This window comes from Solea senegalensis, linkage group LG3 (genome assembly GCF_019176455.1).
Source record: "Solea senegalensis isolate Sse05_10M linkage group LG3, IFAPA_SoseM_1, whole genome shotgun sequence".
Classification (NCBI taxonomy): domain Eukaryota; kingdom Metazoa; phylum Chordata; class Actinopteri; order Pleuronectiformes; family Soleidae; genus Solea; species Solea senegalensis.
Window position 1 is genome coordinate 15,526,897 of NC_058023.1, and position 27,986 is coordinate 15,554,882.

Below are 27,986 nucleotides of genomic sequence, written 5' to 3' on the forward strand. Positions count from 1 at the left end.
TTGGAGAACCCAGAGAAAAGCCACACACAAGGAGGCCCTTGTTCGGACCTCGTCGCCAACCCGGTTCATTTTGCTGCTAACCACTACACCAACCTCATGGCCCATCGATGAATACATTGGATTAAAATGTTCCTGACAATTCTACTGTGCTTTGTGTTTACCATCAATAAATTTATTGGAATATCCAATAATTAGTTGTTTTGGAATTTGTGGATTTCCATCTAAACAAGTTTGACCATGTCTGCAATCTCACTTTAGTACTGTAAATTTGACAATTAGTACAAAATTCATCGTTCAGATTGGGCTAAAAGGGTCACAAAACTTGCAAATGTTAGGCTAAGAATCAAAGTAGATGTCGGACGCGTCAAGATTCTGACATAAAAAAGTTAAGGAGGTCAGTTAATGGTAACATTAATTGCTCTTTACTGAGACATTTCAGTCTTCTTTTAACGGCTTCTCCCTTTAGGAGTCGCCACAGTGGACCATCTTGTCCTCTCCCTTGTATCCTCTTCTGTTCAACCAACCACAACTACCTTCTCTGTGGTCTTCCTCTTTGCCTCCAGCTCCATCTTCAACATCCTTTGTCTAATATTCCTCCTCTGCACATGACCAAACCATCTCAACATTGACTCTCTTTTTGTACTTAGGAGACATGTCAGTAAATAATTCTAAATGGCTCATTAAAATGGCCACCTCATAGTAATGCTACTGGAAATGAGGAGAATCAACAAAATTATTTTGATTAACCCCCCAAGGACTGAAAATGTCTGTAATAAACTGAACGGAAAGTCAGTACGAATGGTAAGACAATGAAGAAAAAGAAAGAAGCCAAAGTTATAATTGATAATGTCAATTATTACCAAACTTTGACTGTTATTCAGATTTTTGACCAGAACATTTTCTTTTCAGCTTCTCCCTTTAGGGGTCACCACAGCAAATCATCTGCCTCCATTTTGTCCTCTCCCCTATAAAAGCATTAAATAAAAAAAAAAGCAGAAATAATTTTTTACCCAAATGTAAACTGCAGAAAATAAAGCTTTTTCCATTAACTGTCAGTTCAACTTTAATCTCTTGTACTTGTGTATTTCTGTCCCAAGGTAAGTGCATGACTAATAATTAAAATCAGGATTGCCTCCACAAAACTTTTATATCATCACTGATATTTCATGTCATATATATATATATATACATATATATATATATATATATATATATATATATATATATATATATATATATATATATATAAAGCTGTTAAGCTACACCGAGTAATAAAGTAGAATACATTATCTTAAAAACTATATCTTCTTTTGCTCGGGTCATGAGTTCAGCTAAAGAGAAAATCCAATCAATCTTTGCCTTTTGTGACCTTACAGCATTACAGCATCCTAGGACAATGCTATAGAAGGACAAACAGGACAAAGGAGTCCTATTGATCTGCAGCCTTCATTTCACATGACTAAAAGCAGACAGGACAACATGTGCAGTGTCCACATGACCTTTGGAGGCTGAATATTAATATTGCATGGCTTTACACTCTGGACATAAAGCACTGAGAAGACTTACGTGCTGCAACAGTTAGGGCTACGACTATTTATTATTTTCATAATTGATTAATCTGTGGAGTATTTTCTCGATTCATCGAATAATCGCTTGATCCATAATATGTCAGAAAATTTTGAGTGTTTTTCACACCTGGAAACCAACCCAATGTTCTTGAATGTCCTGTTTTGTTCACAGACCAAAATGATTCAATTTAAATGATTTTTTTTGTTCCTCATAAACAAAAAAAACAACATTGTTTTGGTTTGTGGACAAAACAATACATTTGAGAACGTCATCATTTGGAGGTTTGGGAAACACTGATCGACTGATTTTGTGATATTTTATGAACCAATCAAGTCCAGAAAATAATCGAATTGGAAGAGCAAGTAATTTTACTATATTGGTTTTATGGGTGAAGAAAACACAACCCGACACTGCAGCATATTTTCTTTGGGCGTTATTGGTCATAGAGAAGTCTGATGTGAAGGAGGAAAGCATTGATTCAGGATGTGTGCTGCATTATAAAGTTAATCCTCGAGTCAACAGTCCCACAGATGGGCTGACCTGCCAGGCTGCAGGGTGGGTGAGATTTTGGAGGACAAGGAAGAAGTCCTGTCTGGTTCAAACAAGTCGGTGGGTGGAGTGAGTGGGTTTGAGCAAAAAACAGACAAATGAAAAACATAAATAAAAACCTGAAAAATGTCTCATGCTCTGATGTCATTGGGAGAGCGAGGGCAGAGCTGTAATCCTATTTTAATCGCAGTGGATTTATTAAACAGGAGCAGCAGGTTTAAAATCTCAGCAGATTACACGGAAGGCCCAAGGAGATATGGGGGTGGGAAGGCTTGCATAAACAAGTGCACTTAAGGTGATGTGGTTCATCTTTAACAAGTCAGGATGGACTGAGGGGGAGGGGAGGTGATGTGGGCGTCAAGGGTGTCCTCCTTATTATTTGATATTTTCTTTAATTGTTTAACCTCATCTGGTGTACATTTTTGCTGAAAGAAAAATACAGATATTTCTTTAGTGTAAATGAATGTATATTTTTTTATTATTATTACAGTATGAGGCCTTTGCATCAGGAGTGCATCTTCTCCACGTATGCTGCCATTTTGGACCACCATGTTTTTGCAATAGCCTTGTGAGTTTTGATGCTAACTGAAGGCTAACATGCTTGGAAGGGAAGAGTGAGGTGAGCGATATTCAGGCAACATTCAATGATTGATTTCTTTTACATTTACGAAACTGAAACAAGCTCTAATAATTAAAAAGAAATCACTCATACTGATTAATCGATTATAAAATTAGTCGACTGTTAATTTAGTGATCCATTAATAATCATTGCAGCCCTAATGGTCTTTGCTCAATAAAAGGCTAAAAGAGACAACATGGAAGAAGCAAGTGGTCGATGAAATTCCCCAGTGGTTAAAAAAAAAGCATGATTTTACACTTTGCGTGCATTGATGGTCCAATTCAGCTACTAATAAGGCTGAATTTATTTATCCATTTTCACATTATCATTTCCTGCTACTTTTGTTTTGTTTTCTATTTGATTATTTTGCTTTTTTTGTTCAGTTGTCCTCTATGGTTATAAAGATGTTTAAAAAAAACAACAAACATTTGAAATGATATGTACCTCAGTGTTGGCTGGAGTTGGTGCAAATCTTCTCATGAAGAATGTGGTTAATCCCAGGTCACAGCACATCTGGACTTCATTAAATCAATGCCTCCACAGGTCATGTAGGGTAAGCTTCAACCTGCAGACATCACCAGTTATAAAGAGGATCGGGTACATTTAAAAGAGATTTTATTTAAGTTTATATTACATTTACATGTATAGAATGTGAAACAAAAAAAAAAAACAGAACATTCTCATATATCTCAAGGTCATATTGTCTTTTTTTGTATTTAGAAAAATATTTGTATTTTCACTTGAATAATATTTCATTAACATGTTTTATTCTTATGTTTCCATTTATACTGACATTTCAATATATATATATATATATATATATATATATATATATATATATATATATACTATGTAACTTTTCTAACTTTTCCTATTTTTGTGGAGACTTTCATGGGCTTTCAAGTAAATGGGGTAGAGAACTGAGAACTGATGGCTTTACCAGACAGATTTGCTTTTAAATAAATAAATAAATATATATAAATATATATATATATATATATATATATATATATATATATAGAAAAGGTAAGTATGAAGGCAAAAACATACATTTATATATGAACACACACATTTGTGGACTGTTTATATCAGATAAACCTTTTTTCTGAACAGTGGAGTTGAGGGCTCATTAAAGTTTGAGGAAGTTTCCAATTTTACAAATCCTTTTTGCAGCAGACGAAATTTATAAATATAAGTCAGAGTATAATATCAAGTTAATCAAAACATCATATAGTTTGCTGATGATTCCCAGGGATCTCAATGCTTTATTATAGGTATCGATATGATTTTTCCAGTTCAATTTCTCATCAACCAAGACACCGAAAAAGCGAGCGTGAGAGATTTTTCCCTCGACTCAAACATTCAAGTTAGAAAAATATTGAAGAAATTCGAGGAACAACCATGTTTACAGTAACAAAACTTGAAGGCGAACGTTTGCATAAAAGGTATATCAGTAAAAAACAGCCACAACTCACACTGTGTAGTCTGTAACCAACCAGCTTTTTTTTTCTTCTTTTAAATACTTATAATTATGACATTTATGTATACATGGCACTGCTGACATCTACTGGAAAACGTATGTACTATTCAGCGTTGTTGCCTCTGCATTTATAAGCCTCAGTTTCATGTTAAATATTTTGAATTGTAACCCAGGAAAATCACAGGTGTGCGCCATTACACTGATTAGCGACCAGGTCCATCAAAACAGCACAGCCCTGTAACATGAATAATGGAAGTCGGACATCACTAATGTTATTGATTACACGTACTCTCTCTTGCCAGTGTGAAAAGTAGGACACTTTTTGACACAAGAGAAACTCTGATTTGAACAATAAATAAATATATATAAAGTAAACGATATTTACTGACTTTAATAAGAGGTGAGTGCTGCGTCCTCTCTCCTTCCGTCTTCACTCATCACAAGGTGTAAAGTTGATCTGCCATGTGTGCTCATCTACAGCAGCAGTAGCATCCCTATTTATATTTTACTTATTACTTGTATTTTAATCCTGTCAGAATAAACCTCACTAACGTCTTTGAAAATGCTGACTCATCCCGCTGTTTCCTGTCATCGTCATGTCAACCTCACAACCAAACTTGCATTAAAACAAACAAACACTCGAAATAATTCATGATCAACACATTGTCACTTCCTATCAGTACAACATATATTGCCCTGCCCTCTGCTGGACGACTAACGAAGCAGATTACATGTAATCCTGAAAGAACAATTACATCAGACATAATTATTCAATCAAAATGGTGTGATAAAAAAAAATGTTGCTGACCTTAATAAGGTTCAGTCTTGCAACTCAATGTTTTCAATAAAATGTAATATGCAGCTATATATATATATATATATGTAGTATAATATATAATATTGAGTATAGGCAATACAGCAAAATATCTGAAGCTTTATTAGTTCCACTAATACAGCTGATAAAATACTCTTCTTCAATGGTACAGACAGTCTTACCAGATTTTGTAGATTTTATTTACAATGAAGATATATGTCTATATTGTAAGAGGGATGCACATGTACAAAGGAAAAAGAAAAAACACAATCAGCACAGGTTACTTAACCTAAAAAGTATTGCTGCTTTAAAAATATATACATATATATACATATATATATATATATATATATATATATAACAACAATGTATATGCACACATTGTTGCACAAACACGAAAATGGATTTTATTAATATGTGTCTCTTCTTTCTCCGAGAATATAATTGGACAATATTTTGTTTCATACGTGTGGAGTATAAAGCAAAAACCAGCAGGGGGCAGCAGCGGTGGTAAATATGGAGGAAGTTTAATCCGTAATCGCGCGACCCTGCTCCTTCCTCTTCCGGTTACGGCGACAGCGGGTATGGCGGCTTCTATTTTCCTGTGACACGAAATTGTTTAAAAATCCACAGCAATCCTATATTTTATGACAGTTTGTGGTCAATGCAACATGAATGTAACTTTTAAGAAGAACCTTATGTATACAAGATTGTGATGATTGTAGCGAATAGAAATGTTTATGGTCATCTTTTATCATGCCGGTTTTAGTCTCGGGGGCCGCTGGTGTAAGGCTGAGCTGGATGGGAGAATGGCCGTGATTCCCAGCTTCTCTGATTATTACTGTTTACACGCATAATTGAGCTGAAGTCGGTATTTAAAAATGTGATAATTAATATGATTGGCAACATGTAAGTCAGTCACCGACAATACGTGTAGCTAGCAGAATTAGCATCCTAGGTTAGCAAAATTAGCTATAAATAACGAGAGCATTTTGTCTTGCTTTACAGCTTCAAAATGGTGCAGCGCCTGAAGTATCGTCGTAGGTTGTCCTACAACACCACCTCCAACAAAACCAGACTGTAAGTGAGCTTCACTACTCCTGTAGCATGGACAGTATCGTAACGTGCACAATATTGGGGCTATGTCATAACATCTTGCTATCTCGCAGGTCCCGGACACCTGGCAACCGTATCGTGTACCTGTACACCAAGAAAGTTGGCAAAGCCCCCAAGTCAGCATGTGGCATCTGCCCAGGGAGACTGCGTGGAGTAAGTACAGTTGTTGTGTTTCCGCGATGGGCATTTGCTTTCCATAACACTCTAAGATGTGAGGGTGGAGGTTTGAATCCTGTGTGCATGTGAAACTCCTGCTTCATTCTACGTTTCGACGCTGGCCAGAAAGCAAATTTTTAATTCTTGATGGAGAATTTTCTTGTTTTAAGGGCTGTTCTGTGTTGCTGTGTGACCGAAGGCAACACAATTAACAAGACATTGCATGTTGTGCTAACATTATGGTCATGTCTCATTTTAGAGATAAAGTTGAAATTATGACTCATGTTAAGGGTTTCCTTTTTAATAGTTTCTGCTCTGGAGTTATTTTAAGTTGGTTTGGGAATTGGCACATGTGCTACCAAGGGTATTTCAAATAGCCAGTATGGCACGAGAGACCTGTATGTGCTTTGAAAGGATGGCCATGTGAACATGCACATCCAAGTACCGTGGCAAACTCTCAGACCTTAAGTTATGTATTCGGCATTTTCTAATACATGTACACAACCCACATCTTAGGTGGCAGATCGAAACAAAGGGATGACAGGAAGTCCATTCCTGAAACTGAAGGAGTAACATAATAGACCGAATTTTGTTTTCTTGGACAGATTTAATCTTAGGTTTCTATGAGATCTGCTGCAAATTATATCTGCAGATTCTTCTGTCTTTAACTTGGACGCCACTCTCATAACTATCAGTGGTCGGCAGTCTGTCGACGTTACATTTAGTATTGGCTCAGCTCACTTGGAACCTCTCCAGAGAAGGTACTAAAAGTACCAGGCACTGTCCCTAATGGAAATTCAACAGAACAAGTAGAGCCATGCCACAAGTGCACCTGCTTCCAGTAGTAGTGGTTGTGAGTAGCTTAAAATTTAGGAGTTGTTTGTCAGTATACATGCTATCACACTGTTTGGATGATCACACTATTCTCATTGTGTCTGTGTTCTTTGTCTTACAGATTCGGGCTGTTAGACCTCAGGTTCTGATGAGGCTCTCCAAGACCAAGAAGCACGTCAGCAGAGCATATGGAGGCTCCATGTGTGCCAAGTGTGTGCGTGACAGGTAAATACAAGTCTTGTCAAAACCTGTGATCCTGATGCAAGTTTTGAATGACTAATGGATTTACTGAAAATACTCTTAAATTTCCAGGATCAAGCGTGCTTTTCTGATTGAGGAGCAGAAGATCGTCGTCAAGGTCCTCAAGGCACAGGCACAGAGCCAGAAATCTAAGTAAAATGTGTATTTGTATTGCCACAATAAAAAAAAAAAGACGTGACTAAGTGTCTTGGTGTATTCCTTAGTGACTTGCTTTGTTTTGTGTGTGTGGAACAGCTCTCAAAGTCTGGCATTTCAAACTTGTAAATGCTAAAACTGCAATTGAGCAGAGGCTTTTCAAAACTTCCTTGACATGATGAAGGAATTACACAATTTGTTTAATTTGTATCAGGGTAACAGCGACATTGCTAGAAATGCATCACTGATTTTTAAAGGAATGTCACTATTTTACATAAAGTTGACCGATTTGGACAAAATGCACTTATAGCTATACTAAAACATGCCTTTAATGGAGTAATGTAGGAAGACATGTACTGGAGCATGGAACCGATCCATGAAAAAAAGTTCAGGTCATAGTAACCCTGGGTGGTCTCAAACAGCAGCTGGTACTTAGATGAAAATATTAATTACCGGATATTTTCTCAACCACCTTCTGTTGTAAAGGACAAATGTCCACTTAAACATACATTTTCTGCGTAGACCTATAAAAAAGCCTCAGTCAAAACTACTACACAGTTAATCATTTTGAGGATTTGGCCCAGTTTGATTACTTGATGTCATTGTTATTGATAAAACGAACAAAATTAGTTATTTTCCATATAACATTGTGTGGCTGGGCAAACAATTATTGTGTATGTCAAGGATTAGTCAAAATATTGACTTGTGTATTAGTTTTTTGTAGCATCAGATTCAAAATTTGATATCGTAAATAATTTTTTCAGGACATAGATTTTTCGAGATAGATGTAAAAGTCCTCCATGAAGTCCCATTAAAACCACATTGTTATAGCTGTAGCCGTGATGGCTAGATCAAGAAGAGAAATATATGAAAACGTCCATAATGAAGTGTCAACCAACTATTATATCGTATCTCGTGAGGAAATTATACATGCTATTGCTGCCCTAAAAGAAGAACACTTAAATGGCAACCCGGATTAAAGGGAACTGTCACTTTTAAATTTACGTCACGCGATACCGCATTAATGGGACGGAACAAAATCAAATTTCATAAAGTATCAACTTTAAATTTACTTTCCATAAATATGAAATTCGCCAATGTAAGAAACAGTATAATTATAAGTGAATGAAAAAAAAAAAAAGGAAATTAGGATGGGGTGTAGGAAAAAAAACATGTACTTCCGGGACACGTCTACATAGTCGCTGCAGTGACGGGGCTCAGCCATCGGCAGCATCGCTACTGTAGTACTGTTCCGAAAACCATGGAGACTTTCTACAGCGTACCGTTTTCTGTGCTGGAATGTCCAAATATAAAACTGAAGAAACCGTCATGGCTGCACATGCCGTCAGCTATGACCGTGTATGCGGTCGTTATTGTGTCCTACTTTCTCATCACAGGAGGTAAATGCATCTGCTAAGCTAACGTTAATTGTGGCTAGCTGGCTAGCTAAAAATCAAAACAGCTCATCATTTACATGTTTTGTCGTTTTCGTGTGATGCCGACAGTAATGTCACACATCTAGTGTTTTTGTGTACGAGTTTGCTATCTTAAGCGCAAGTACTGAAGACTAAAAATGTGGTCGAGAATGTAAATGGTCAGCTAAGCTAGTACCATATTCAAACAGAATGCATGTCGAGGAGAAAACATTATATTTTTCTCATTCTCATAAGGCTTAGTTATGTTAAATATTTTGTTAGACATAAACATTTGGGTGTCGGGTTTTGATGCTCTATCGAAAAATGCTACCTCACGGCTTTCTGGTTGATGTGCTGTGTTATGACATTTTTATATGTGTGTTATTGGTTACAGACGGAGATAAAAGGTGTGTAAGAATACAGCTTTTGATACTATGTTATCTTGATTAAATATTTCAGGGCGAGCATATCCCTATAGGTCAGATTTGACTTCCAGTATAAATTCAGTTTTTATGACACCAGTATTAACTACAAGGACAATGTACGAACCTGTGCCTATTTTGATACTCTATTATAATGGATTACAATAATGTGCAGAGCTGCTCAGTAGCACATAGCAACACCTGTTGTTGTTAATACTTCTTAATCAAAACCACTTTTTGTTCACACTACAGGTATCATCTATGATGTTATTGTGGAACCTCCAAGTGTAGGTTCAATGACCGATGAACATGGACACCAGCGGCCTGTAGCCTTTTTAGCATACAGGTATGACTCTACCACCATTATGGGATGAAGCATCTCGACACATTTCAAGCACTATGGATATACCTTTGGTCAAAAATATGATTTTTTTTGTTTATACAAATTGTTTTTGAATGCCTGCACAGCCAAAACCAAACATTATTTGAATTTATTTAGGCAAAATTCAAATGTCCCAAATCCAGAATTATGGTTGGCAACGCATGCTAACAATGCTGACTAGGGGAGGGCATCGCCAGAAATGCCACAATACAATATTATCACAATTTACTCACACCACCATTTAGTCGACTGAAACGTCATTTGATATTTCTTTTAAGCTAATCCACAAAAATGTGTTCATTTGTAACATCAGGTAAAAAAATATGCTTAAAGAAAATTGGTACTAGATGTCTCAAAAGTCATATAATATAACCATGTGAAATATTTCACTACAGCACATCCAATCTTTCTCCCTTTCACTTGTACAGATACACTCGAACACACATAAACACATCGACATGTTTTACACACAGACTGGTTAAAAAAATATTTTGCTGTCCATTTGTAAAGATCTTTCAGAATGAATGTTCACCCCAGGTCTGCAGTGGGATGAAGCAGCAAATTGTTTGTTTGTTTTTCAGGGTTAATGGCCAATACATCATGGAAGGACTAGCCTCCAGCTTTCTCTTCACAATGGGAGGTCTGGGCTTCATAATTCTGGACCGCTCTAATGCACCGAACATTCCCAAACTCAACCGTTTCCTGTTGCTCTTTATCGGTTTTGTCAGTGTCCTCCTCAGCTTCTTCATGGCCCGAGTGTTCATGCGCATGAAGCTACCGTAAGTCTGAACATATTTATCAAAAATAAACATCAAAAACATTTGTCTTGACAAATGTGTCTTTTGTCATTTCAGAGGATACCTCATGGGCTAAGTACACAGACGGCACACTTCAGCAAATGGAATTCAGATGTACCAATGACATTCAGTATGTGGGGCCCAGCAGAGATTCAACTAAAATTGTGGATAAACTCATCCTTTTGATGTAATCAGTAATATAGACTGAATGTACTGACCTTGCCAATGAAATATGACCTCACACTGGCTGTGTCTCAATAGTGTTCAATTACTTTCTTTTCACCAGTGTTTACCAACAAGTCAATGTTACTCACTTTTTAGCAGACCTCTCTGACCCAGAGAAGTAGCTGTTTTACCACTGTAACGAATCAGGAGGAATCTTGCATTTACTGTTGATTTCATTGGGAGAAGCTAGTCACAATTTACAGTGGGTGAAACTGGTCTCTGACACTAAAGAGCAGGAAGAAAGTTAGTTGACACTGTTGAGATGGAGCCATTTTTTGAAATCAAGATTAGCACTGTGTAAAGGGGGAGGGGTTCTGGATACGAAAAGGTCCGCCACAAATGCATTTTTTTGTACAAGGTTGTGAAAATAAATCGTCCTTTTCAGAGCCAATTGTCATTGTCATTTGTATGCATTTCCATCCATTCCATCACGGTGAAAGACGAGGGACACCCTGGACAGGTCGCCAGTCCATCACAGGGCCTTGTATGCATTTATCATAAACAATTCATCTTAGATTTCCACTGCACAGGTTCTTGTGACTGACACTTGCACAACACTGAAACATGAACATGAAGATTCTACTTAACCAATGTCATTTACCCTCCAGTAGGAGGTGCCATAGATCCATCACATTCATCAACAAGATAACAGGTTAAAAATGCCTGAACATCTGATCTTTTGTGTATATTTTACACACAAAAAAAAATCAGAAAATGTTCCCACCAATTTTATCTTTTTTATTTCAGTACTGAGTTTCATGACAGAGACAGACTGTATGAGGAAAATAAAGTTCTACATGTGTAAGTGCAAATAAGGTCACTTATAAGACCTTCATTTCCACACATGCTGGGACATGCAAACATTCATTGCAAATTAAAGTTTACAGCAGTAAATCCAAATGCTCTTATGCAGGACCTTAAAACACCTGTGAATAAGTTAATTCAGAAAACTATGGGGAGAATACAATCAAATTATTATTGGTAATAAATTAAAACATACAGTTCAGAATCCGCATTCCCCAATTCATTTGTTATTAATGGGTATTAAATCATTTTTAATAAATGTTTTCACATTTTGGATGAAATAAATGTAAAAGCACGTCCCTTCCCTGTTAATAAACTCAAGTGGACGGTTAAATAGTTGCAGGTTTGTCAAACAGTGTCTCTGGTTTGGCTAAGGCAGAACAGACAAGCTGTTGACCAATACTCTCTTCAATAACGTTTTCCTTGCACTTGAAATCGAGCCGATTCTCTAAGAGAGGGCAAACGTCAGGGTCAGAATTCAGTGTTATACAGTGTTCACAATCCACACGGAGACACATCGCAAGATTTACATACAAATAAATTTATTAAAATCATGTTTTCAAAGTCAGTGTTGGCAGAAGATGAGATGTACAACTTTTAGGGACACAATTAGGGACTTTTCTTGTCCTAAGGCGAAACAATGTTCAAGATGCTTTGCTGAACACATGGCTTGATCCCGAGTACAATTTAAACAAACCAAGATCTCACAGACATACAGTACATTGTTGTTTTTATAAAAACATTTCTGATCAGGCTAAATACTAAAGCACCTTTACCCCGGGATTCTGTCACCAAATTCATGGCCTCTGTTTAATAACATGGGTGATAGAGTGCTCACACAAAGTTCACATGAGGTTTTATGTCTTGAGGTGTTTGTGTTTCTTTTGAAGAATTCCTTCCTCATGGATTGAACCGCTGTGATACGGGTGTCCATTTTCATCAGTCAGCTGCTTGAGATACAGTCAGGAACAGATGAAGTTAAAATTAAAACTGCACCCTTGGTTTGCAAATATGTGATAAGAGGGACAATCAAAGCCACACCTACCTTTACTTTTACTGGATTAATTCCCTCCATTCAGAATGTTTGCCAACTTCATGCCCAGTGCTTTCTCAAGTTCTGGAAACACAGACACAGTTACACTCCTTCAGCAACGGCAGGCTACAATTACAACACCTCCATCTATTTAAATAATGCACAATCCACAAAGAAGAAGAAGACATGTACCACTCCAACACCGTCCCAGCTGACATTACATAGAGAGAGAGAGAGGACAGGTTATTAAAAACAAAACAAACAAGATAAGGTTATCTACCTGTGAGTATGTGGTCAATTTTCTCCACCACCAGGTCAATGTCCTCCTTTGCGAAACACATTGGGGGTTTAAATTTGAGCACATTGCGATGAGGTCCGTCTGCACTGAGGAGGATGTGCTGCTCCTTGAGCCTGGAGCAATATCAACATTATTTTTTGCACAGATGCACAAGGTAAAACATAGTGATATCCAAGCCACACGTATTTCTATTGCACCATGGTTCTCAAACTGGTATGTGTACCACCAGTGGTACGTGAGCTTCCTCTCGTGGTCCTTGGAGGACAATCAGAAATGCTGTTTCACTGTACTGTATATACCAGGGAATAGCCATACCAGTGGAGCTGAAGAATTTTGACTGGAGTGCGTAGAAAAATTAAACAAATAACACATAAATACATAAATAATAATTATAGTAAGAGTCATCTTATCTCTTGCTCCATCTGAATCTAATTTTACTATACCAGTGTCTGACGTTTATGTGAGGAAGAGGATGATAATGAGAGAGCAAATTATTTTATTGGGAATAAATCTGCCTCCTGTGAAAAGTCCGTAGCTGACTCTGCTCGGCCTATTTACACCACTCAGTATTTTGGTACTTGGTATAAAACGTTTGACAACCCCTGCTATAGCACATTTACAATAGAGTTGACCAATGTGCTGTACAACAACAACTAGGGATTTTCCCTCAGTGAGGTAAGCTCGAGCAAGACCATCTAAAATACACCATATGGACAAAAGTATTGGGACGCCTGACCATCACACCAGGGACTGTAATAATGTATTCAAATACATGTACAGTACTTTAATATAGAGTTGGTCCCACCTTTGCAGCTATAACAGCTTCCTCACTCCTTGGAAGACTTTCCTCAAGATTTTAAAAGTGTTTCTATGGGAATTTGTGCCCATTCATTCTGTAGAGCAGTTATGATGTCGGGCACTGATGTTGGACGAGAAGACCTGGCTCGCAATCTCTGTTCCAGTTCTGCCCAAAAGGGATGGGGTTGAGGTGAAGGGTCTGTGCGGGCCAGACCCTTCACCCTCAAGTTCTTCAACACCAAACTCATCCAACCATGTTTTTATAGTCCTTGCTTTAGTTATGTTGGAATAGAAAAGGATTCCTTCCTCAAACTGTTGCCACAAAGTTGGAAGAAAGGCATTCTCCAAAACGTCTTGGTATGCTGAAGCGTTGACCAAATACCTTTGTCCAGATAGCGTTATTTGCTTATGCAGAGATGCCAACAGCTTGTGAGTTCCAGATATGTTGGGGATGCTCTGTTTCTGACACACCAATGGGTCAACAATACATAACACGAGTAGAACATTTTGTTTGGGGTCAGTGAATGTTGGTGGTAAAACTGAATGGGTACGACGCTTCTCACACTCACTTATATATGACTTCTTGGGCCTCTGCTGTCGCAGGAGTGAGCTTAAGCCTGTCCCTCACCAGCTCCACCCCGACAAAAAGTCCGCAGCCCCTGCATGATGTGACACAGTCGTCAACTTTAAACACACACACACACTGAAAATCCTGCACACAAACTAGATCTCATACTGTATCTTGACTGAAACATTTTCTGGGCCTTGATAAACCAAAATGTGAGCATTTTATGTTAACATTGATTTCAGTGTAATATGTGTCTTTATATACATTTGTTAGAATGTAATGGCTGCTGAATTGTCCACAGAGTGAGGCGTACAGAGTGACGCCTCACTGCCAAGATTATTTTTGTATTGTTAATTCATTAATTTATTTAAGGGACAATGCAGTTTTACATAGTTTCTGGACAGAGCATGAAGTTGATGTGCTGGACAAAGAGTTACACCAGAACACCTATTCTAGTGCTATTAAACACTCTGGTGTTCTGGATCAGGATCATGTTTTGCCATTCAGCCATTCACACTTTCATATGGCGCATATATGTGCAGCACATTTCCTATCACTCATCTTTCATACCCACACACATCAGGAGCAACAAGGGGTTAAGCATATTGCCAAAGCACCCGTCGGCATGTAGAATCAAACCCCACAACTTTTGAGTTGAAAAACGTCTCGCTCTACCGCTGAGCTACCGTCAACCTACCAATCAGCTGATGCTTATCCTGTAACTGTGTGTCTTGTTGCCTACCGGATATCTCCGATCAGTGGATGCTTCTCTTTCTGCTTTTCCAGCTGATTGGTCAGGTACCGGCCCACACGCAGCGCATGACCCTGAAGATCCTCCTTCTCAATCACCTCGAGAACGGCCAGGCCGATAGCACTGGAGACTGGGTTGCCGCCAAACTGAGAAATTCAAAACCACACACGCGGGAAAGAAGAAACTGGTTACAATACCAATTCCTTTCCTCTTCCTTTCCTCTTTCCTTCATCATACATGGACTCTATTACAATTATTACTACAAGAAGGTTCACATGAGTGCTCTTACTGTGTTGAAATACTCCATTCCGGATGACATGAATGCCTGAGCCACCTCTTTGGTCGTCACCACACATGACATGGGGTGGCCGTTGCCAATCGGCTTTCCCATGGTGACAATGTCAGGCACAAAGTCCTCTCCCTGAAGCTGAAAGGCCCAGAAGTGGGTGCCGACACGCCCAAAGCCAACCTGAACCTCATCGGCGATGAAAACGCCCCCCGCCTTGCGTACATGTCTGTATGTAGAGGTGCAGCAAAGTCCTTAAACAAGGTGGTAGTTTCAGGTATTCAGGTCAATAGTCAGAAACATGTGAGCAACACAACAGTTATGTATTCATGTAGCACTGACAATGGCTAGCTTATATAATAATCAAACAAGCTTTCAAGTGCAGGCCCATTTATTCTTCATATTTGTCCGTTTTATAACCGTCCCTACCCTACATACCTCTGTATCTTTTGCATTGCTGTAGATGTTATGCTATACTTGCTTGAAAGGGCAGTGCCAAGTTGCAGGCATCAACAAACGTGCTTGGTTATTGGTCTTCCCATAAATGGGCCGTTAGCTTTTCAGATTTGTACTTCGGTACATGAATGAATCTTGTGTACATACTCTGCCACTTGCTGGAAATAGCCCACAGGAGGAATAACCTGCCCGCCACAGCTCTGCAATGACTCAGCAATAAAAGCGGCAATCTGTGCAAGAGAAAAACAGTTCAGGTCTATCAATACATAGCCGCGACCGGCGAAGTGGGAAAGAGGAGAAATCCTGGCATCTGGTTGTTGTCCCTCTTTCATAAGTGCTGTTTCACATTTCACTTGGCAGTGCACAAAGAGAGAGAGGCAATCATTAATATCTTGGAGAGCATGTTACCTCATGTCAGAGTGGAGATGAATTTCATGGCAGTGGGTTCACTTGAAACAAGCGCAGACAAGGTTGTTTGATTGGTTGGGTTCATAAGATCACTAGGGAGAAACACTGAATAGCATACACGTATTTGTCCTTTAGGTCTCCTGTAGACGCACATCTGCACATTACAAACTGCTGCATGTACTCTGTGTAATCTCTGGGCCCGCAACAGGTCCTCCTCACCGCTGGAAGCATGGACAGACCCTTGGGTTGTGCTTTTAAACATTGGATTGGATTAAAGGCCCAATATTGTGGACACAGTAAGTCTCCCCTACACAAAGTTCTTGTGATGTGGGGTTTGACCCTAAAAGCCAGAGTCCTCGGTCTGAACTGATCTGAAAAGTGAGAGGAGAGAAAAGGGAAAAAAAAGGATGCATGAGTAAAATGAAAAATAGGATGTAACAATAAGGAAACTGTGACAGAGGAGTACATGTGACATTATTGCAGTGTAGCATTTAACTTTGAATGTAAAGAAATGTTACATTGAAACTATTGTCAAACTATCAGCTCCACATGACTCTCTCTCAGTGTTTCTCAGTTTAGATCTTGTGTCTCCTGGCGATGTTCCCATGCTGCATAGAGGAAGTGATTAGTTTAATGTCAACACAGATAGCAACACTGCGCCAGACCGCTGCAAAAGAGGTTGGCATATGACTGAAAACTGTGCCACAATTTGATGGTATGAATGACAAGCTTTGCGCTGCACTGCACACAAACACACCCTCAGTCAGGTCTGATAGTATTACTTTACAGTGCCCATTTTCAGAAGAAGAATGCAGCTTTCAAATAATGTTACTGTTTTTGTTCACCAAACAGAGGCAGAATAATAATAGCAACAAAAAAAAAAATCACAGAAAGTTACACACTATTACTTTAAATCGAGTATTCTGATTACACTCTTGTATTTTAGGGCTTGTCTGGTTCTTTGAGCACAATAACACAATAAACAGTTTCAACTTTTTTTTGCCATCCACGGTGTTTTCCTAGGAAATAAAAATGTTCATACAAACAACACAAACACAATCAAACAACATGGTTAAGACAATTATGCACGGTCAAGATTATACAGTATCAGACACAAACTGTACCTTGCCTCCTTTCTCGTGGACTTTGTCTATAATATCCTTGACATCATTTGCATATGCTGACGCAGGATCGGGATGATTCGCTCTGTATTTGCCTCTGTACACATCTGGGCTGGGAGCCTGTTTGGAAAAAAAAAAAAGCAGTTGACGAGCAGTTGAGATTAACAAAGTTGTTTGAAACTGAAACTGTGATGACTTTTTAAAACCCAGAAAATGTTTGAATAATACTTAAAAAAATCATGTAATATACAGTATGATTATTGTTATGCATCCACTGCTTCAATCCTTTGTGTGTGTGTGTGTGTGTGAGACAATGAATAAAATATGGCATGTAACACAAGAGCTGGTGAGTATACAGACCCACGTGTCAAACTACACCAATAATCTCAAGGATCAGAGTAAAATTTAATATATGTTTCATAAAGAAAATTGAGTACAGCAAAGTATAGGCACCTCCTTAATTCAAATGTAATCTCTGGTTTGTTCCTTTATTAATCTATTAATATGTGACACAATATTTGACCCAAAAATCAGAGATATTGAAGACATCCAGATCCAGATCCAGTGATTTTGACCAGTATCAGACCAATACCAATACTGAATGCCGCATCGGCTTATCCCTACTCTGTTTCAATAAAGACAGCAGCCGTACAACTGTGAAGTCAATTAAATATTTAAAAGGAAATAAAGGAAGAAAGTTTAAGATGAGTTAGTCATGCCAATTGTAAGTCATGAGCCAATTTTGGTTACTTTGATTGGTTTATTGTAATTATTCTATCTATACTTTGCACAAATTGCATACTCATGTTTCATTCCAATACATTATCATATCCATTAGAACTTTGCACAAAACTGCTCATTTGCAATAGTCGTTATTCATTGTTCTTGATTTGGTTTGTTCATCTGGTTGGATACATTTTTTTGTCCCTGTTTTCCTTCCTTGTACAGCTGCAGTGTATGTCCTCACACTTGTTCTACCTTTTTATAAAGCTGTCTATAACATGACACATTATCGATCTAAAATATTGTTTTGCCATACCATGCAGCTCTACGTCTTGCCCTGCTGAATCTTTAGTTATATAAAAAAAAAAAAACTTTGTCTCCCTCTCTTCTCCTCCCCTGCTCATACACTGTATACACACACTTCTGTGTTCACATGCTAACAAAGTGTGTCGCTTGCCAAGGCCCAGCAGAGTAAGTTGAGTCATGGTTTTTTAATAGAGTAAAAACACTCACCACATGGACAAATGGATTCTGCTCAGCGTCCGACAGCTGTTGGAACTTATAGGGACTGATGTCAATGAGCGAGGAGACATGGCCGTGGTAGGCACTGCAAAACAAAATGAAAAAACAGAACATGGACCATGGTCTGTTCTGACATTAAAATGACCACTAAAATGTGTATATATATATATAAGTACTGATGACATTTAACCAAAGTTTTGTCATTTTTAGTAAGTGCGTATTGGTTCTAAACATTGGTTAATGGCTTTATTAACTAGTAATAATCTGTCTTGATATCGGTCCTGAAAATCTGTAAATAAAAGGACTATAAACCCCTTATTATTATTTTATACTTGGTGCTTGCTGGTCTGATGCAGCACCAGGTTGTTGTTGTTGTTTTTATTTATTTATTTTTCACAGACCAGGCGGTGATTCCACTTACTTCTCCAGTGTGATGACATCTTTGTGGCCTCTGAACTGCTTCGCCAGTCGAAGGGCCAGGTCATTGGCTTCAGAGCTGAAAGTTCAAGAACGGCAAGGGTTGCGACGGGTTACTCAATCACCACAAAATACACAGCTGAAGCAAGTGGATAACACTATTACGTAAGACAACGACGCACGTATTACAATATGTGGGTCAAATAAGGTGACACCTGGTTATTAGGCAATGTTTCCTAGAATTGTATATATACATATATATATATGTATATATACTGTATATGTATATATATATATATATACATATACATACATACATATATATACAAATATATATATGTATACATATATACATACATATATATACAAATATATATACACGATGATGATTTTTGGATTGTATCAGATTTTCCATTTTTATCCGTCCAATATCCAATCCAGTGATTTTGACCAGTATTGAACTGATCGCTAATCGAAATATCTTTTATATATACAGTTATGTACCAAGATATTGTTTTTCTCAAGTGATTTGGTTTTATTTACATTTAGTGCAAATGTGCACATTTGCTCTAAAGTTTTAAAAATCAAGGCCATTTAACTGGTTCACTACTTTGTTATTTACCAATTCAAGTTCAGTATCACCACATTAAGTCACCTCACTTTGATTTTGAAAGTGCAAATTAATACCACGACACTTTTGTTATTTCACTGCAGAAGAATAAATAAACTAAACAACAAGAGTGTGTAAACAACAATTACACTGATACATTTGTATCAATAATAGTAAACCACCAGGTGACTCAACTTCAGTTTATGGCCCCATAAAAGCTTGGGCCGGCCCTGCTGATAACTGCTCTGCCTAACGTTTGCGAGGATTGTTTTATGTATAACATTATTAACTCTTGCTCTACACCTGCAGCAGGAGGTGTCAATTAGTAACCACGCCAGACTTTGTTGAGGAGCAGTGTTCGGATGCTTGTGTTAATGCGAGGAAGTCACTTCCTCATTTAGCCTCAATATCAGACTTGAAAATACAGTGTGGACTATACCCTTTTATCTTGCAGCCTTGAGCTAATAACACTTTTACAACCTTTATTGTTTTTGTGGACAGTCCACCTCAGTCTACAGTCCATTCGATGTCTCATTGTGTCCAATAACCTTTCATTATCTGTGCTTCATTCATTTATTTATTATTGTACTGTGGCCTTCTCAAAAAAAGTTGAGAAAATGAGCGCATGACGTGTTGGAGGACACTGCAGCTACCCTGTGAAATCTCGTCCTGAAACACCTGGTCGGAAATAAGAAACGTGCATGTTTGTTCACTGGTTTCTCCTCTGCTTGTAACTACAAGCTTTTACATGGATTTTAGCGCAGTATGATATCTGGCGGATTAGGTTTTTTTCACAGATCATTGCTCATCAATAGAACAGGTTTATGCGTAATGTTTCCTGACACTCTCTTGCACTTTTGCACTGTGGTAACCGGTTTGTTTTGTTTTACAGTGTTACACGTTTTAGGTTCTTTGTTTTTGGGGCACGTGCTCAATAAGGTGTCTTTAATTTGAGATCACACAGTGTCCAAGCTAAAGGAGGTTAGTTTTGGCCTCAAAAACTCGTTGTTTTTGACCTTCAGCAGCCACTACGTTGATTTGTACTACATCATTACTACAGCAGGAATAAAGGAAATTGCCCTTATGTGACCTGAACATTATCGTATCTTACCTGACAAGTCTTTGTGAAAAGTTGTTTTATATATATGTTGCTTCTGTTGATTAGGGAGTGGCAGAAAATTGCAGACATACCCAGAGTTGACAAAGTAGCAAACAGAGAGCTTGTCAGGCAGTTTTGCTTGCAGCCGCTGTGCATAGAGCACAAGCTTGTCGTGCAAGAAACGCGAGTTGGTGTTGAGAAGTTGCATCTGCTGAGCTCCTGCCTGCACCACGTCCGAGTGACAGTGGCCCACTGAGAAAGACAAGGGAAGAGATGCACAGAAGAGCAACATTAAAGTGAGTTTTGTAAAGTGATATCAAGTAAATAAGTGACAATTCCTGTGTCTTTCTGAAGCTTCAAATAAAATTCAATAACATTCAGGGCATCTATCATCATCATATCAGCATGGAGTGTGTTTTTTTTGCATTTTTGTGTGTTTACCATGAGCCACATTGTTTATGCAGTCCAAGTAGCGCTGCCCTTTCTCATCATACATGTACTGGCCTTTGGCTCGGACAATCTTTAACGGGTCATCGCTGAAGAAAATCTTGCAAGAAGGCCTGCAGAGGAGTGGAAGTTAACACTGATCTGTGTGTCCAAGGTGTCTCCATTTTGTTGACATTCAATGTGTGAGTTTTGCAACGGGGACAAGTCACTTGTGTTGCAAAATAATACCATGCTGCTTAGAGACTTCAAGAATGACACTGTACCTTGTAATAATGATTCTATTGGCTGTTAAGATTAGGGCTGACACGATTAAACAGGTGTCTCCTCATATGACAGTTTTTCGTCTTTTTAAATGTTAGCTGCATATAACAAAGAAATTATAAAAACTGAATCATGTTGGTCTGTGGACAAAACAGCAAAGAGCAAAGTATGTGCAGGAAGTAGTGACTGAGCTTTCCAGCAATCTGCAAATAATTTATGTAATTTCCTGATTGTAAACTGTTTGACTTTATGCATATTATTTAAACATATATACAAGTTCTGCATATTTGTTTGGGGTCCTGAAGTCCTGTCAACTTTTTGACAGGACTTTCTGTTTAAAGTCAAAGTTGTCACGTGCACTGAGCGGATCTCGTCTTACCCTATGTGCTTCTTCCTCAGGTCAATGGTCGTCTTCTTGTCAAATATCTCCGCAGACATTCTAATGTTGTCCGGCACGACGACGACGCGCGCCTCTCCTGCCCAAACACACAACCACTGAGCCTCAGCTGCGCAAGCACGAACGACCCGGCTCTATTTATCCACACGTGAACGCGCACGCAGCGACCGGCGCCACCAAACGCCAGCTCTACAGTACGTCACAGCTGCGGTGCAGCTGTTCGAAGAATGTGTGACGCACAGTCCAGTGGAAAAAAAAAAATTGATACATTTATTTTCCTAAATTTAGTACATGTCACAACAACAAATGGGAAAATATAAGAGCAAAAAAACATTTTTAAACTATGTTTTTGCGTTTTGTGACTTTAGTTAGGGCTCAATACCACTTTTTAGAGACCGATAACCAGTGCCAGCGCGAGCCTTTAGGGGGCCCTAAGCAGAATTTGATTTGGTCTAGTTGATAGGCATGACTCGAACACTGGCAGGTATCATGAAATCAGAATGTTCTTGTATTCATTCATTCATTCATTCATTCATTCATTCATTCATTCATTCAATCATGCCACTTGTTTAAGTTATTTAATATGTTTAAAAAAACAAACAAACAAAAAAAAAACACTCGACTGCTTGGGAAGCAGCCACTTTCACAACCTCAGCACCTCAGTAGTTGTTTGACATATTTTAAACTAATATACTGTTGACATCACATTCGTTCTGATGCAACTCCAATTCCGCAAGAAATATTACATTTCAGTTAAGAAAATAAATCACCCCACAACAAAATAAAATAAAAATATAATAAAATGTTCTTCCTACTTTTTAACTTATTTGCTTAGTGAAGTAGTACTTATGTTGCATTGAGGGTTACAGAATCGTGTCAGATTCCCCAGTGCTGAGCAAAATCCAGACATTTTGACCAGTATCAGACCAGTACTGACACCAAGAATCATATTTATTACTGCTCGTTGTTATTTTAAAATAAATGAACAAAAAATAAAATAAAATAAACAGTTAAATTTGGCTTAATTTTCACCAGCTGCAATACGCCAATCTCAATAAAATTCAAGAAGAGATACTGGGGGTAGAACAAACACACTAACTCCACACAGAAAAGCCTTCCGTCAAAAAGGGATCCAAACTGTTCACTGTTCCAATGTCTGACCTAAGAATTTCCTTTTTTTTATTCTTGTAGGCTTTTTATAGCAGTGTACCCATACTGTACATACTGACTACCAATAAAAGCAAATCTTCTGCACGACATATTTGAAAGACTGCATTTATTTGGCTCCAATGGTACAGTCATATTAAATGTCACCTTGAAATATAATAGTGTGTGAACTCGAGGGTCTTCAATCAAGTGGGTAAAAAAGGAAACAAAAGAAAAACACAAATGCAGAACATAAACCAAAACATACAGTATATTGTGCCACAACTAAAGAAAAAAGGAAGTTGTAACTTAAAGAGAAGTCACAAAGTAGATTTAGTGTGATATACTTTTTGATTTTGTACCACAATGGTGTTTTATTTTGGAAAAAAGAAACCTTTGTTTTATTGATTTTAATTTATCTAAGTAAGGCTGCAGTGCACAAAAGGCTTTGGAGTGTGAGATATTAAAAGAATTACGCTCACTGACTCTCATAACATTTATTCTGAAAAGGATTCATAACTAGAAGGTTGGTTATGAGTGTAAATGTTACTCATTCTTCAGAGGAAAAATTTTGAAATGGTGACAAACACCCAGATGTGGGCTATTGAGCTGCTTGCTCTTGCTAATACTGACACGGAAAGAAACGTTGGCACTTCTGCTCACGGCAGAATCATCTAAATGTTAAACACAACAAATATGTCAACCAAATACAAAAATACATTTTGAAAATTAGCTGCACATGTTAAAGATACAGCAACTCGTAACAACGGCTGGGTTTGTCAAACACAAGGATTTAAAAAAAAGAAACACGTTGCAAAAATCTCAGTTAATACAAAGTAATGGAAAGAACACTTTAAAAGGGAAGGAAAGCAAAAAACAGAAAAAGGAAATTGTGATTTGAATGAAATGTTTGTCCATGTTTGCAGGTATAGTGGTATACAGCGTCGCAGGACTGAACAAATGGAGCTCCACAGATCACAGTTGTGATGTGACATTTCAGCTGCATTTGATGCCACACATATTGACCAACGTATAAATTGCACTTATTTCCAAATGAGCACACACATTTTTAACAGTACATTAATGATCAACTATACATATATCAAACTACATTCAATGCAAAAAAAGAAAAAAGAAAAGAGAAAGAGTGACAGAAAGCTGCGATGTTTAACACAGTTACATGAGCTGAGCCACGTCAGCATTCAGCCCGTGAGCGCTTTGTTGTCATGGTAACCTCTCTGACACACTGAATCATAAATAGAAAAGCAGATGCAGTGCACGGAAAGCTAATGATCTGACGTGAACATGCTGACCAACGTCCTTCGCACTGAGACCCTGTTGCGCGTCTGCGTCACGACGCCTTAGCGTGATCCAAAATTCGCTGCACGTGATGGAGACGAATGAAAGGAATGCTGTCGAGAAACCGAAATGCCTTCACTTAAGAAATAATAGGGAAAAGAAATAAATAACGTACCGCTTAAAAAAAAACTGAGACAAAAAAAATACACACACATATGTATGTATATGCACAAGAAATAAAAACCCAACAACAATAAAGAAACCTGTTGTGTTGTTCTTGCCACTATTAGCTACTTTTCCATGATACAGTTCAGCCATGGCTCGGCGTGACCAATTTTTTTGCTTTTCCATTAGGGGCAGTACCTGGTAACTGGTGTTTTTTTGGTACTTGCTCTGGTGAGGTTCCAAGAGAGCTGAGCCGATACTAAAATGTGACGTCAACAGACCGCTGGCCACTGATTGGTCAGAGAGTGTCGTCACTGGAAGAGCGTCATGAGCGTGACGTCTGACAAGAATCAAACCGGACAATGCCGAACAGTACTACTTAAAAATCCTGAAAACAAGTGAATTTCCTTAGTCTTAGCTCAGTGACTGTCAGACAAGGTCTGTGCTCCAGTCATGCAGGAAGTACTGAACTAATCTTTTAAAAAATGTCACTAGTTTGTGTCATGCAATGATGACCCCGCCCACATTGAAGAGGTATTAAGTACTGGAACACGACATGCCCGACATGCTCAAACTGTATAATGGAAAAGTGCCATATCAGTGAAGCACCTTTGATAACAATGAGATAAACTGTACTTTCAAACCGAAACCATGTGGGTTGGAGTCTTCGCCACCATGTGGTTACAGCTACATCACAACAAAATGTTGGTATTTTTCATCTGCTCTTAACAGTAAAGTCGCTCATGCATATATAGTATATGTTTTTTTTCTTACACGTACGGCAAAGAGAAGACGTAGTGTGTTGACCTTGCGTAGCACCCACTACGTCAGGGGGCAATTCCAATGCAGGTGAAAGACAAATCGAGCTACTTTTCTACTCCACTTAGTTTTTGCTCCGCATGATATGGAATGTGACATAACTGGCCACCTTTTAGCTTGTGGTTTTTTTTTTTGATTCACGGAAACCGACTGTTTTCAGCTTTTTTCCTGGCGCTGCATCCTCTGTTTTAAGACAATATGTTATGTGTAGCATGAGATGGTTCTATTTCATAAAACTACCTTTGTCTGACGAGTGACGCCCCGGGGCCCAAGGGCTCAGGGGGCCCTGAAGCCCAAGCCTCGGAGCTACTATCCCGATATCTTCGCTACTATGGCCTTGTTTAGCCTGCAGCCCAAATCAGATTTGTAAGCATATCGAACAGAATCTGATCTTCCTGACCAACTGTTCACATTATATACTGCAAGTGATCAGATCCGATCTGTGTGTCCATATTGACATTGTCTAGTCTAGTCTTCCACATGGATTTCTATAATTACAGGCCACACCTTTGACAAACAAGTAGTCTAAACCAGTGGTTCTCAAAGTCTTTATATCAAGAAACACCTGAGAAAATACTGAGCTCTCCAGGTAACACCATTATCACCAACGTTAAAATACAGTGGTGTAAATAGGCCGCGCAAAGTCAGCTACGGACTTTTCACAGGGGGCAGATTTCTACAGATATCTACGTCATCGCTGTAGTTGTCGAGGGACGCGGAACCCCGGGATTCCACTGAATGCGTCTAAATACAGTATGGTGTCAAAACAGGGACCAGTGCTGAATTCTGCTGAATGTATTGGATGTGGTGGATGCTGAAACATTGACTGAGGTGGATGAGAATGCAATACAGTTGCTATTCAGCGGAATCCTGGGGGAAGACACTTCAGTTTGTGACCTGTAAAATGATCTTGTGTTTTTAGCTGCCAAAAAAACAAGCTAGATACAATCTGGATATGCTTAAATATCCGATTTGGGCTGCATTCTATACACAAGGCCTTCGTTATTCATCCCATTATTTAAATGAATCCAAATAACACTGGTTATGTGATATATGTTAATAGGGCCCCTTCACTCATATTCCAATTGTTATGTCGAGGTTAGTCATCGATTATTAATCGATTACCAAATGAGTCGTCAACTATTTTGATAAAAATGAATAAAACAAGCCCTATGATTTTTCTTAAATGTGAATATTTTGTGTTTTCTTTACGCAATATAACAAAGAAATCATTAAAAAAATAATATTTTTGTTTGGTAGACAAGATATTTAAGAACATCATCATTTTCAAGGTTAGGGAAACACTGCTACATTTTTTTTTTTTGACATTTTATGAATTGCAGCCCTAGTAAATTTATTCTCCCCTGATTTCTGAAAGCAACCAAATAACATTGGTCAAGTTATGTGATATGTCTAACCAGGGCCTTCAATGATGTTATTATTATTATTGTTATTATTATTGTTGTTATCATTATTATTTTATAATAAAGCAAATTTAGCTTGTGGGAGGGAGATAATATGTCAGATTCCTGACATAACAACCAAGATATTTTTAACTTTTAACTTGTGTACCTGCAGCAGGGGAAGTGACAACACCTTATAAAGAACATTCCATAGAATGAGTCCAGAGTGAATGAGCAGCTTAACTGAACACTGCAATGGTTTTTGTTTTTGCACAAACAGCGAGAGCTCGTAAGATCAGAGGCTGTACAAGAACACAATCATACTGTGTTTTAACATCATAAAAAACAAAATTAAACAAAAAAACAAAGCACAATGTCTTCACAATAATCACAAACTTTCTTATATGTGTATGTATACATACATGTATACATACACATACATAAAACCAAACAAACCTTAACCTTCTGAAATAAAAACCATTCCAATAATTAAAAATATGATATAAAGATGTACATTTCTGATAAAGGAATGAATAAAAGCTTGAGGCACCGAAGGCTATTATACACAAAAATACAATGTTTTAAGAATGAGAGCAAACAAGAAAGACAGAAAGATGATTGCGTTCTGTTGACGCTCTCTATTCAGGCCCCGAAGCATTTGCAGGTTGGAACACACACACACACACACCGATGAGTCTCATCCATTTCCAATCCATTTCCCCGCTCTGAGAGGGGCGTCCAGGGGCAGACTTGTCCAAATATCAGACCCTCATTCGGTGCGGTGACATCACACTGACGACGCCGAGCCACGAGTGCGACGGTGAAAAAAAACCCTGCTGATATCAGAGCCTCTCGCAGGTATCACCAAAATAAAGCAACAACAACCAACAGCTTTACTTTCTGGGGACTTTTCAGGCTACCAGCCATGGCGTGACTCCCTTGAAGGAAGATTAGAGGAAAACAATTACTAATGCAGCTGTGTGTGGGTTTCTTTGTTTTTGCGTTAGTGTTGTTCTTTGCTGCAGAAGCCGTGACGCGACCACAAAATGGTGACATGTATGTACAATACATATAGTTTCAGTACACGAGTCATGCTTTTGCAGGGGTGCAATGTCCTGTTTTGCACAGTCTTTTTTTTTTTTTTTAGTCCTCCAGAAAATGATGCTGCGTGAATGGATGGTGAGCTTATTGGGACGAAAACAACACAAAACACCTAGCGTTTGGTGTTAGACGGCCAGTCCAGATCCCCTTCCTCCTCCAGTCTTGTCCATGTTCCCTTCAACCTTCATGAATCTGGCTGTGCCGCGACACTCCAAGTCTGAGCCATGCAAAGACTAAAGAGACAAGTTCTGCTGCCAGCCAAGGATCCAAACTCACAGAC

General features: G+C 38.3%; 5 protein-coding genes across 7 annotated transcripts in view; 2 read left to right on the forward strand and 3 right to left on the reverse strand.

The window, feature by feature from the left end:
* Window positions 1-4,828, reverse strand: part of LOC122766237 (sodium/potassium/calcium exchanger 2-like) — a 56,516-nt gene extending 51,688 nt beyond the window's left edge. The window contains exons 1-2 of the mRNA XM_044020930.1: window positions 4,607-4,828; window positions 3,182-3,302 (exon numbers count right to left, since the gene is read on the reverse strand). The gene's annotated coding sequence lies outside the window, so the exon portion shown is untranslated. The remainder of the gene's footprint in view (window positions 1-3,181; window positions 3,303-4,606) is intronic.
* Window positions 4,829-5,548: 720 nt separating this feature from the next.
* On the forward strand, window positions 5,549-7,576 carry rpl34 (ribosomal protein L34). Its single transcript, XM_044020368.1, has 5 exons — window positions 5,549-5,613; window positions 6,040-6,111; window positions 6,201-6,300; window positions 7,259-7,362; window positions 7,450-7,576. Exons 2-5 carry the CDS (start codon window positions 6,047-6,049, stop codon window positions 7,532-7,534), a joined length of 354 nt encoding a protein of 117 aa, XP_043876303.1. The 5' UTR covers window positions 5,549-5,613; window positions 6,040-6,046; the 3' UTR covers window positions 7,535-7,576.
* Window positions 7,577-8,723: 1,147 nt separating this feature from the next.
* On the forward strand, window positions 8,724-11,160 carry ostc (oligosaccharyltransferase complex subunit). The gene is made up of 4 exons (XM_044020491.1): window positions 8,724-8,933; window positions 9,623-9,716; window positions 10,334-10,531; window positions 10,607-11,160. The coding sequence occupies exons 1-4, from the start codon at window positions 8,795-8,797 to the stop codon at window positions 10,623-10,625; spliced, it is 450 nt and encodes a 149-aa protein (XP_043876426.1). The 5' UTR covers window positions 8,724-8,794; the 3' UTR covers window positions 10,626-11,160.
* A 938-nt stretch (window positions 11,161-12,098) lies between these two features.
* Window positions 12,099-21,896, reverse strand: etnppl (ethanolamine-phosphate phospho-lyase). Of its 2 annotated transcripts, none has more exons than XM_044021891.1 (13): window positions 21,756-21,896; window positions 21,110-21,228; window positions 20,761-20,920; window positions 18,964-19,038; window positions 18,534-18,627; window positions 17,301-17,417; window positions 15,916-15,998; window positions 15,316-15,541; window positions 15,018-15,172; window positions 14,277-14,366; window positions 12,892-13,022; window positions 12,624-12,695; window positions 12,099-12,525 (listed from the first exon to the last, which is right to left on the reverse strand). In XM_044021891.1, the coding sequence occupies exons 1-12, from the start codon at window positions 21,812-21,814 to the stop codon at window positions 12,640-12,642; spliced, it is 1,365 nt and encodes a 454-aa protein (XP_043877826.1). In that variant the 5' UTR covers window positions 21,815-21,896; the 3' UTR covers window positions 12,099-12,525; window positions 12,624-12,639. The 2 variants fall into 2 exon arrangements, with proteins under 2 accessions (XP_043877826.1, XP_043877827.1); XM_044021892.1 differs by having other exon boundaries at window positions 12,099-12,528.
* Window positions 21,897-26,832: 4,936 nt separating this feature from the next.
* The window catches only part of LOC122765802 (collagen alpha-1(XXV) chain), a 173,803-nt gene continuing 172,649 nt past the window's right edge, over window positions 26,833-27,986 (reverse strand). For both annotated transcript variants that reach the window (XM_044020235.1, XM_044020234.1), the window contains one exon: window positions 26,833-27,543. In XM_044020235.1, coding sequence (XP_043876170.1) covers window positions 27,517-27,543 — 27 coding nt within the window. In that variant the 3' untranslated portion in view covers window positions 26,833-27,516. The remainder of the gene's footprint in view (window positions 27,544-27,986) is intronic.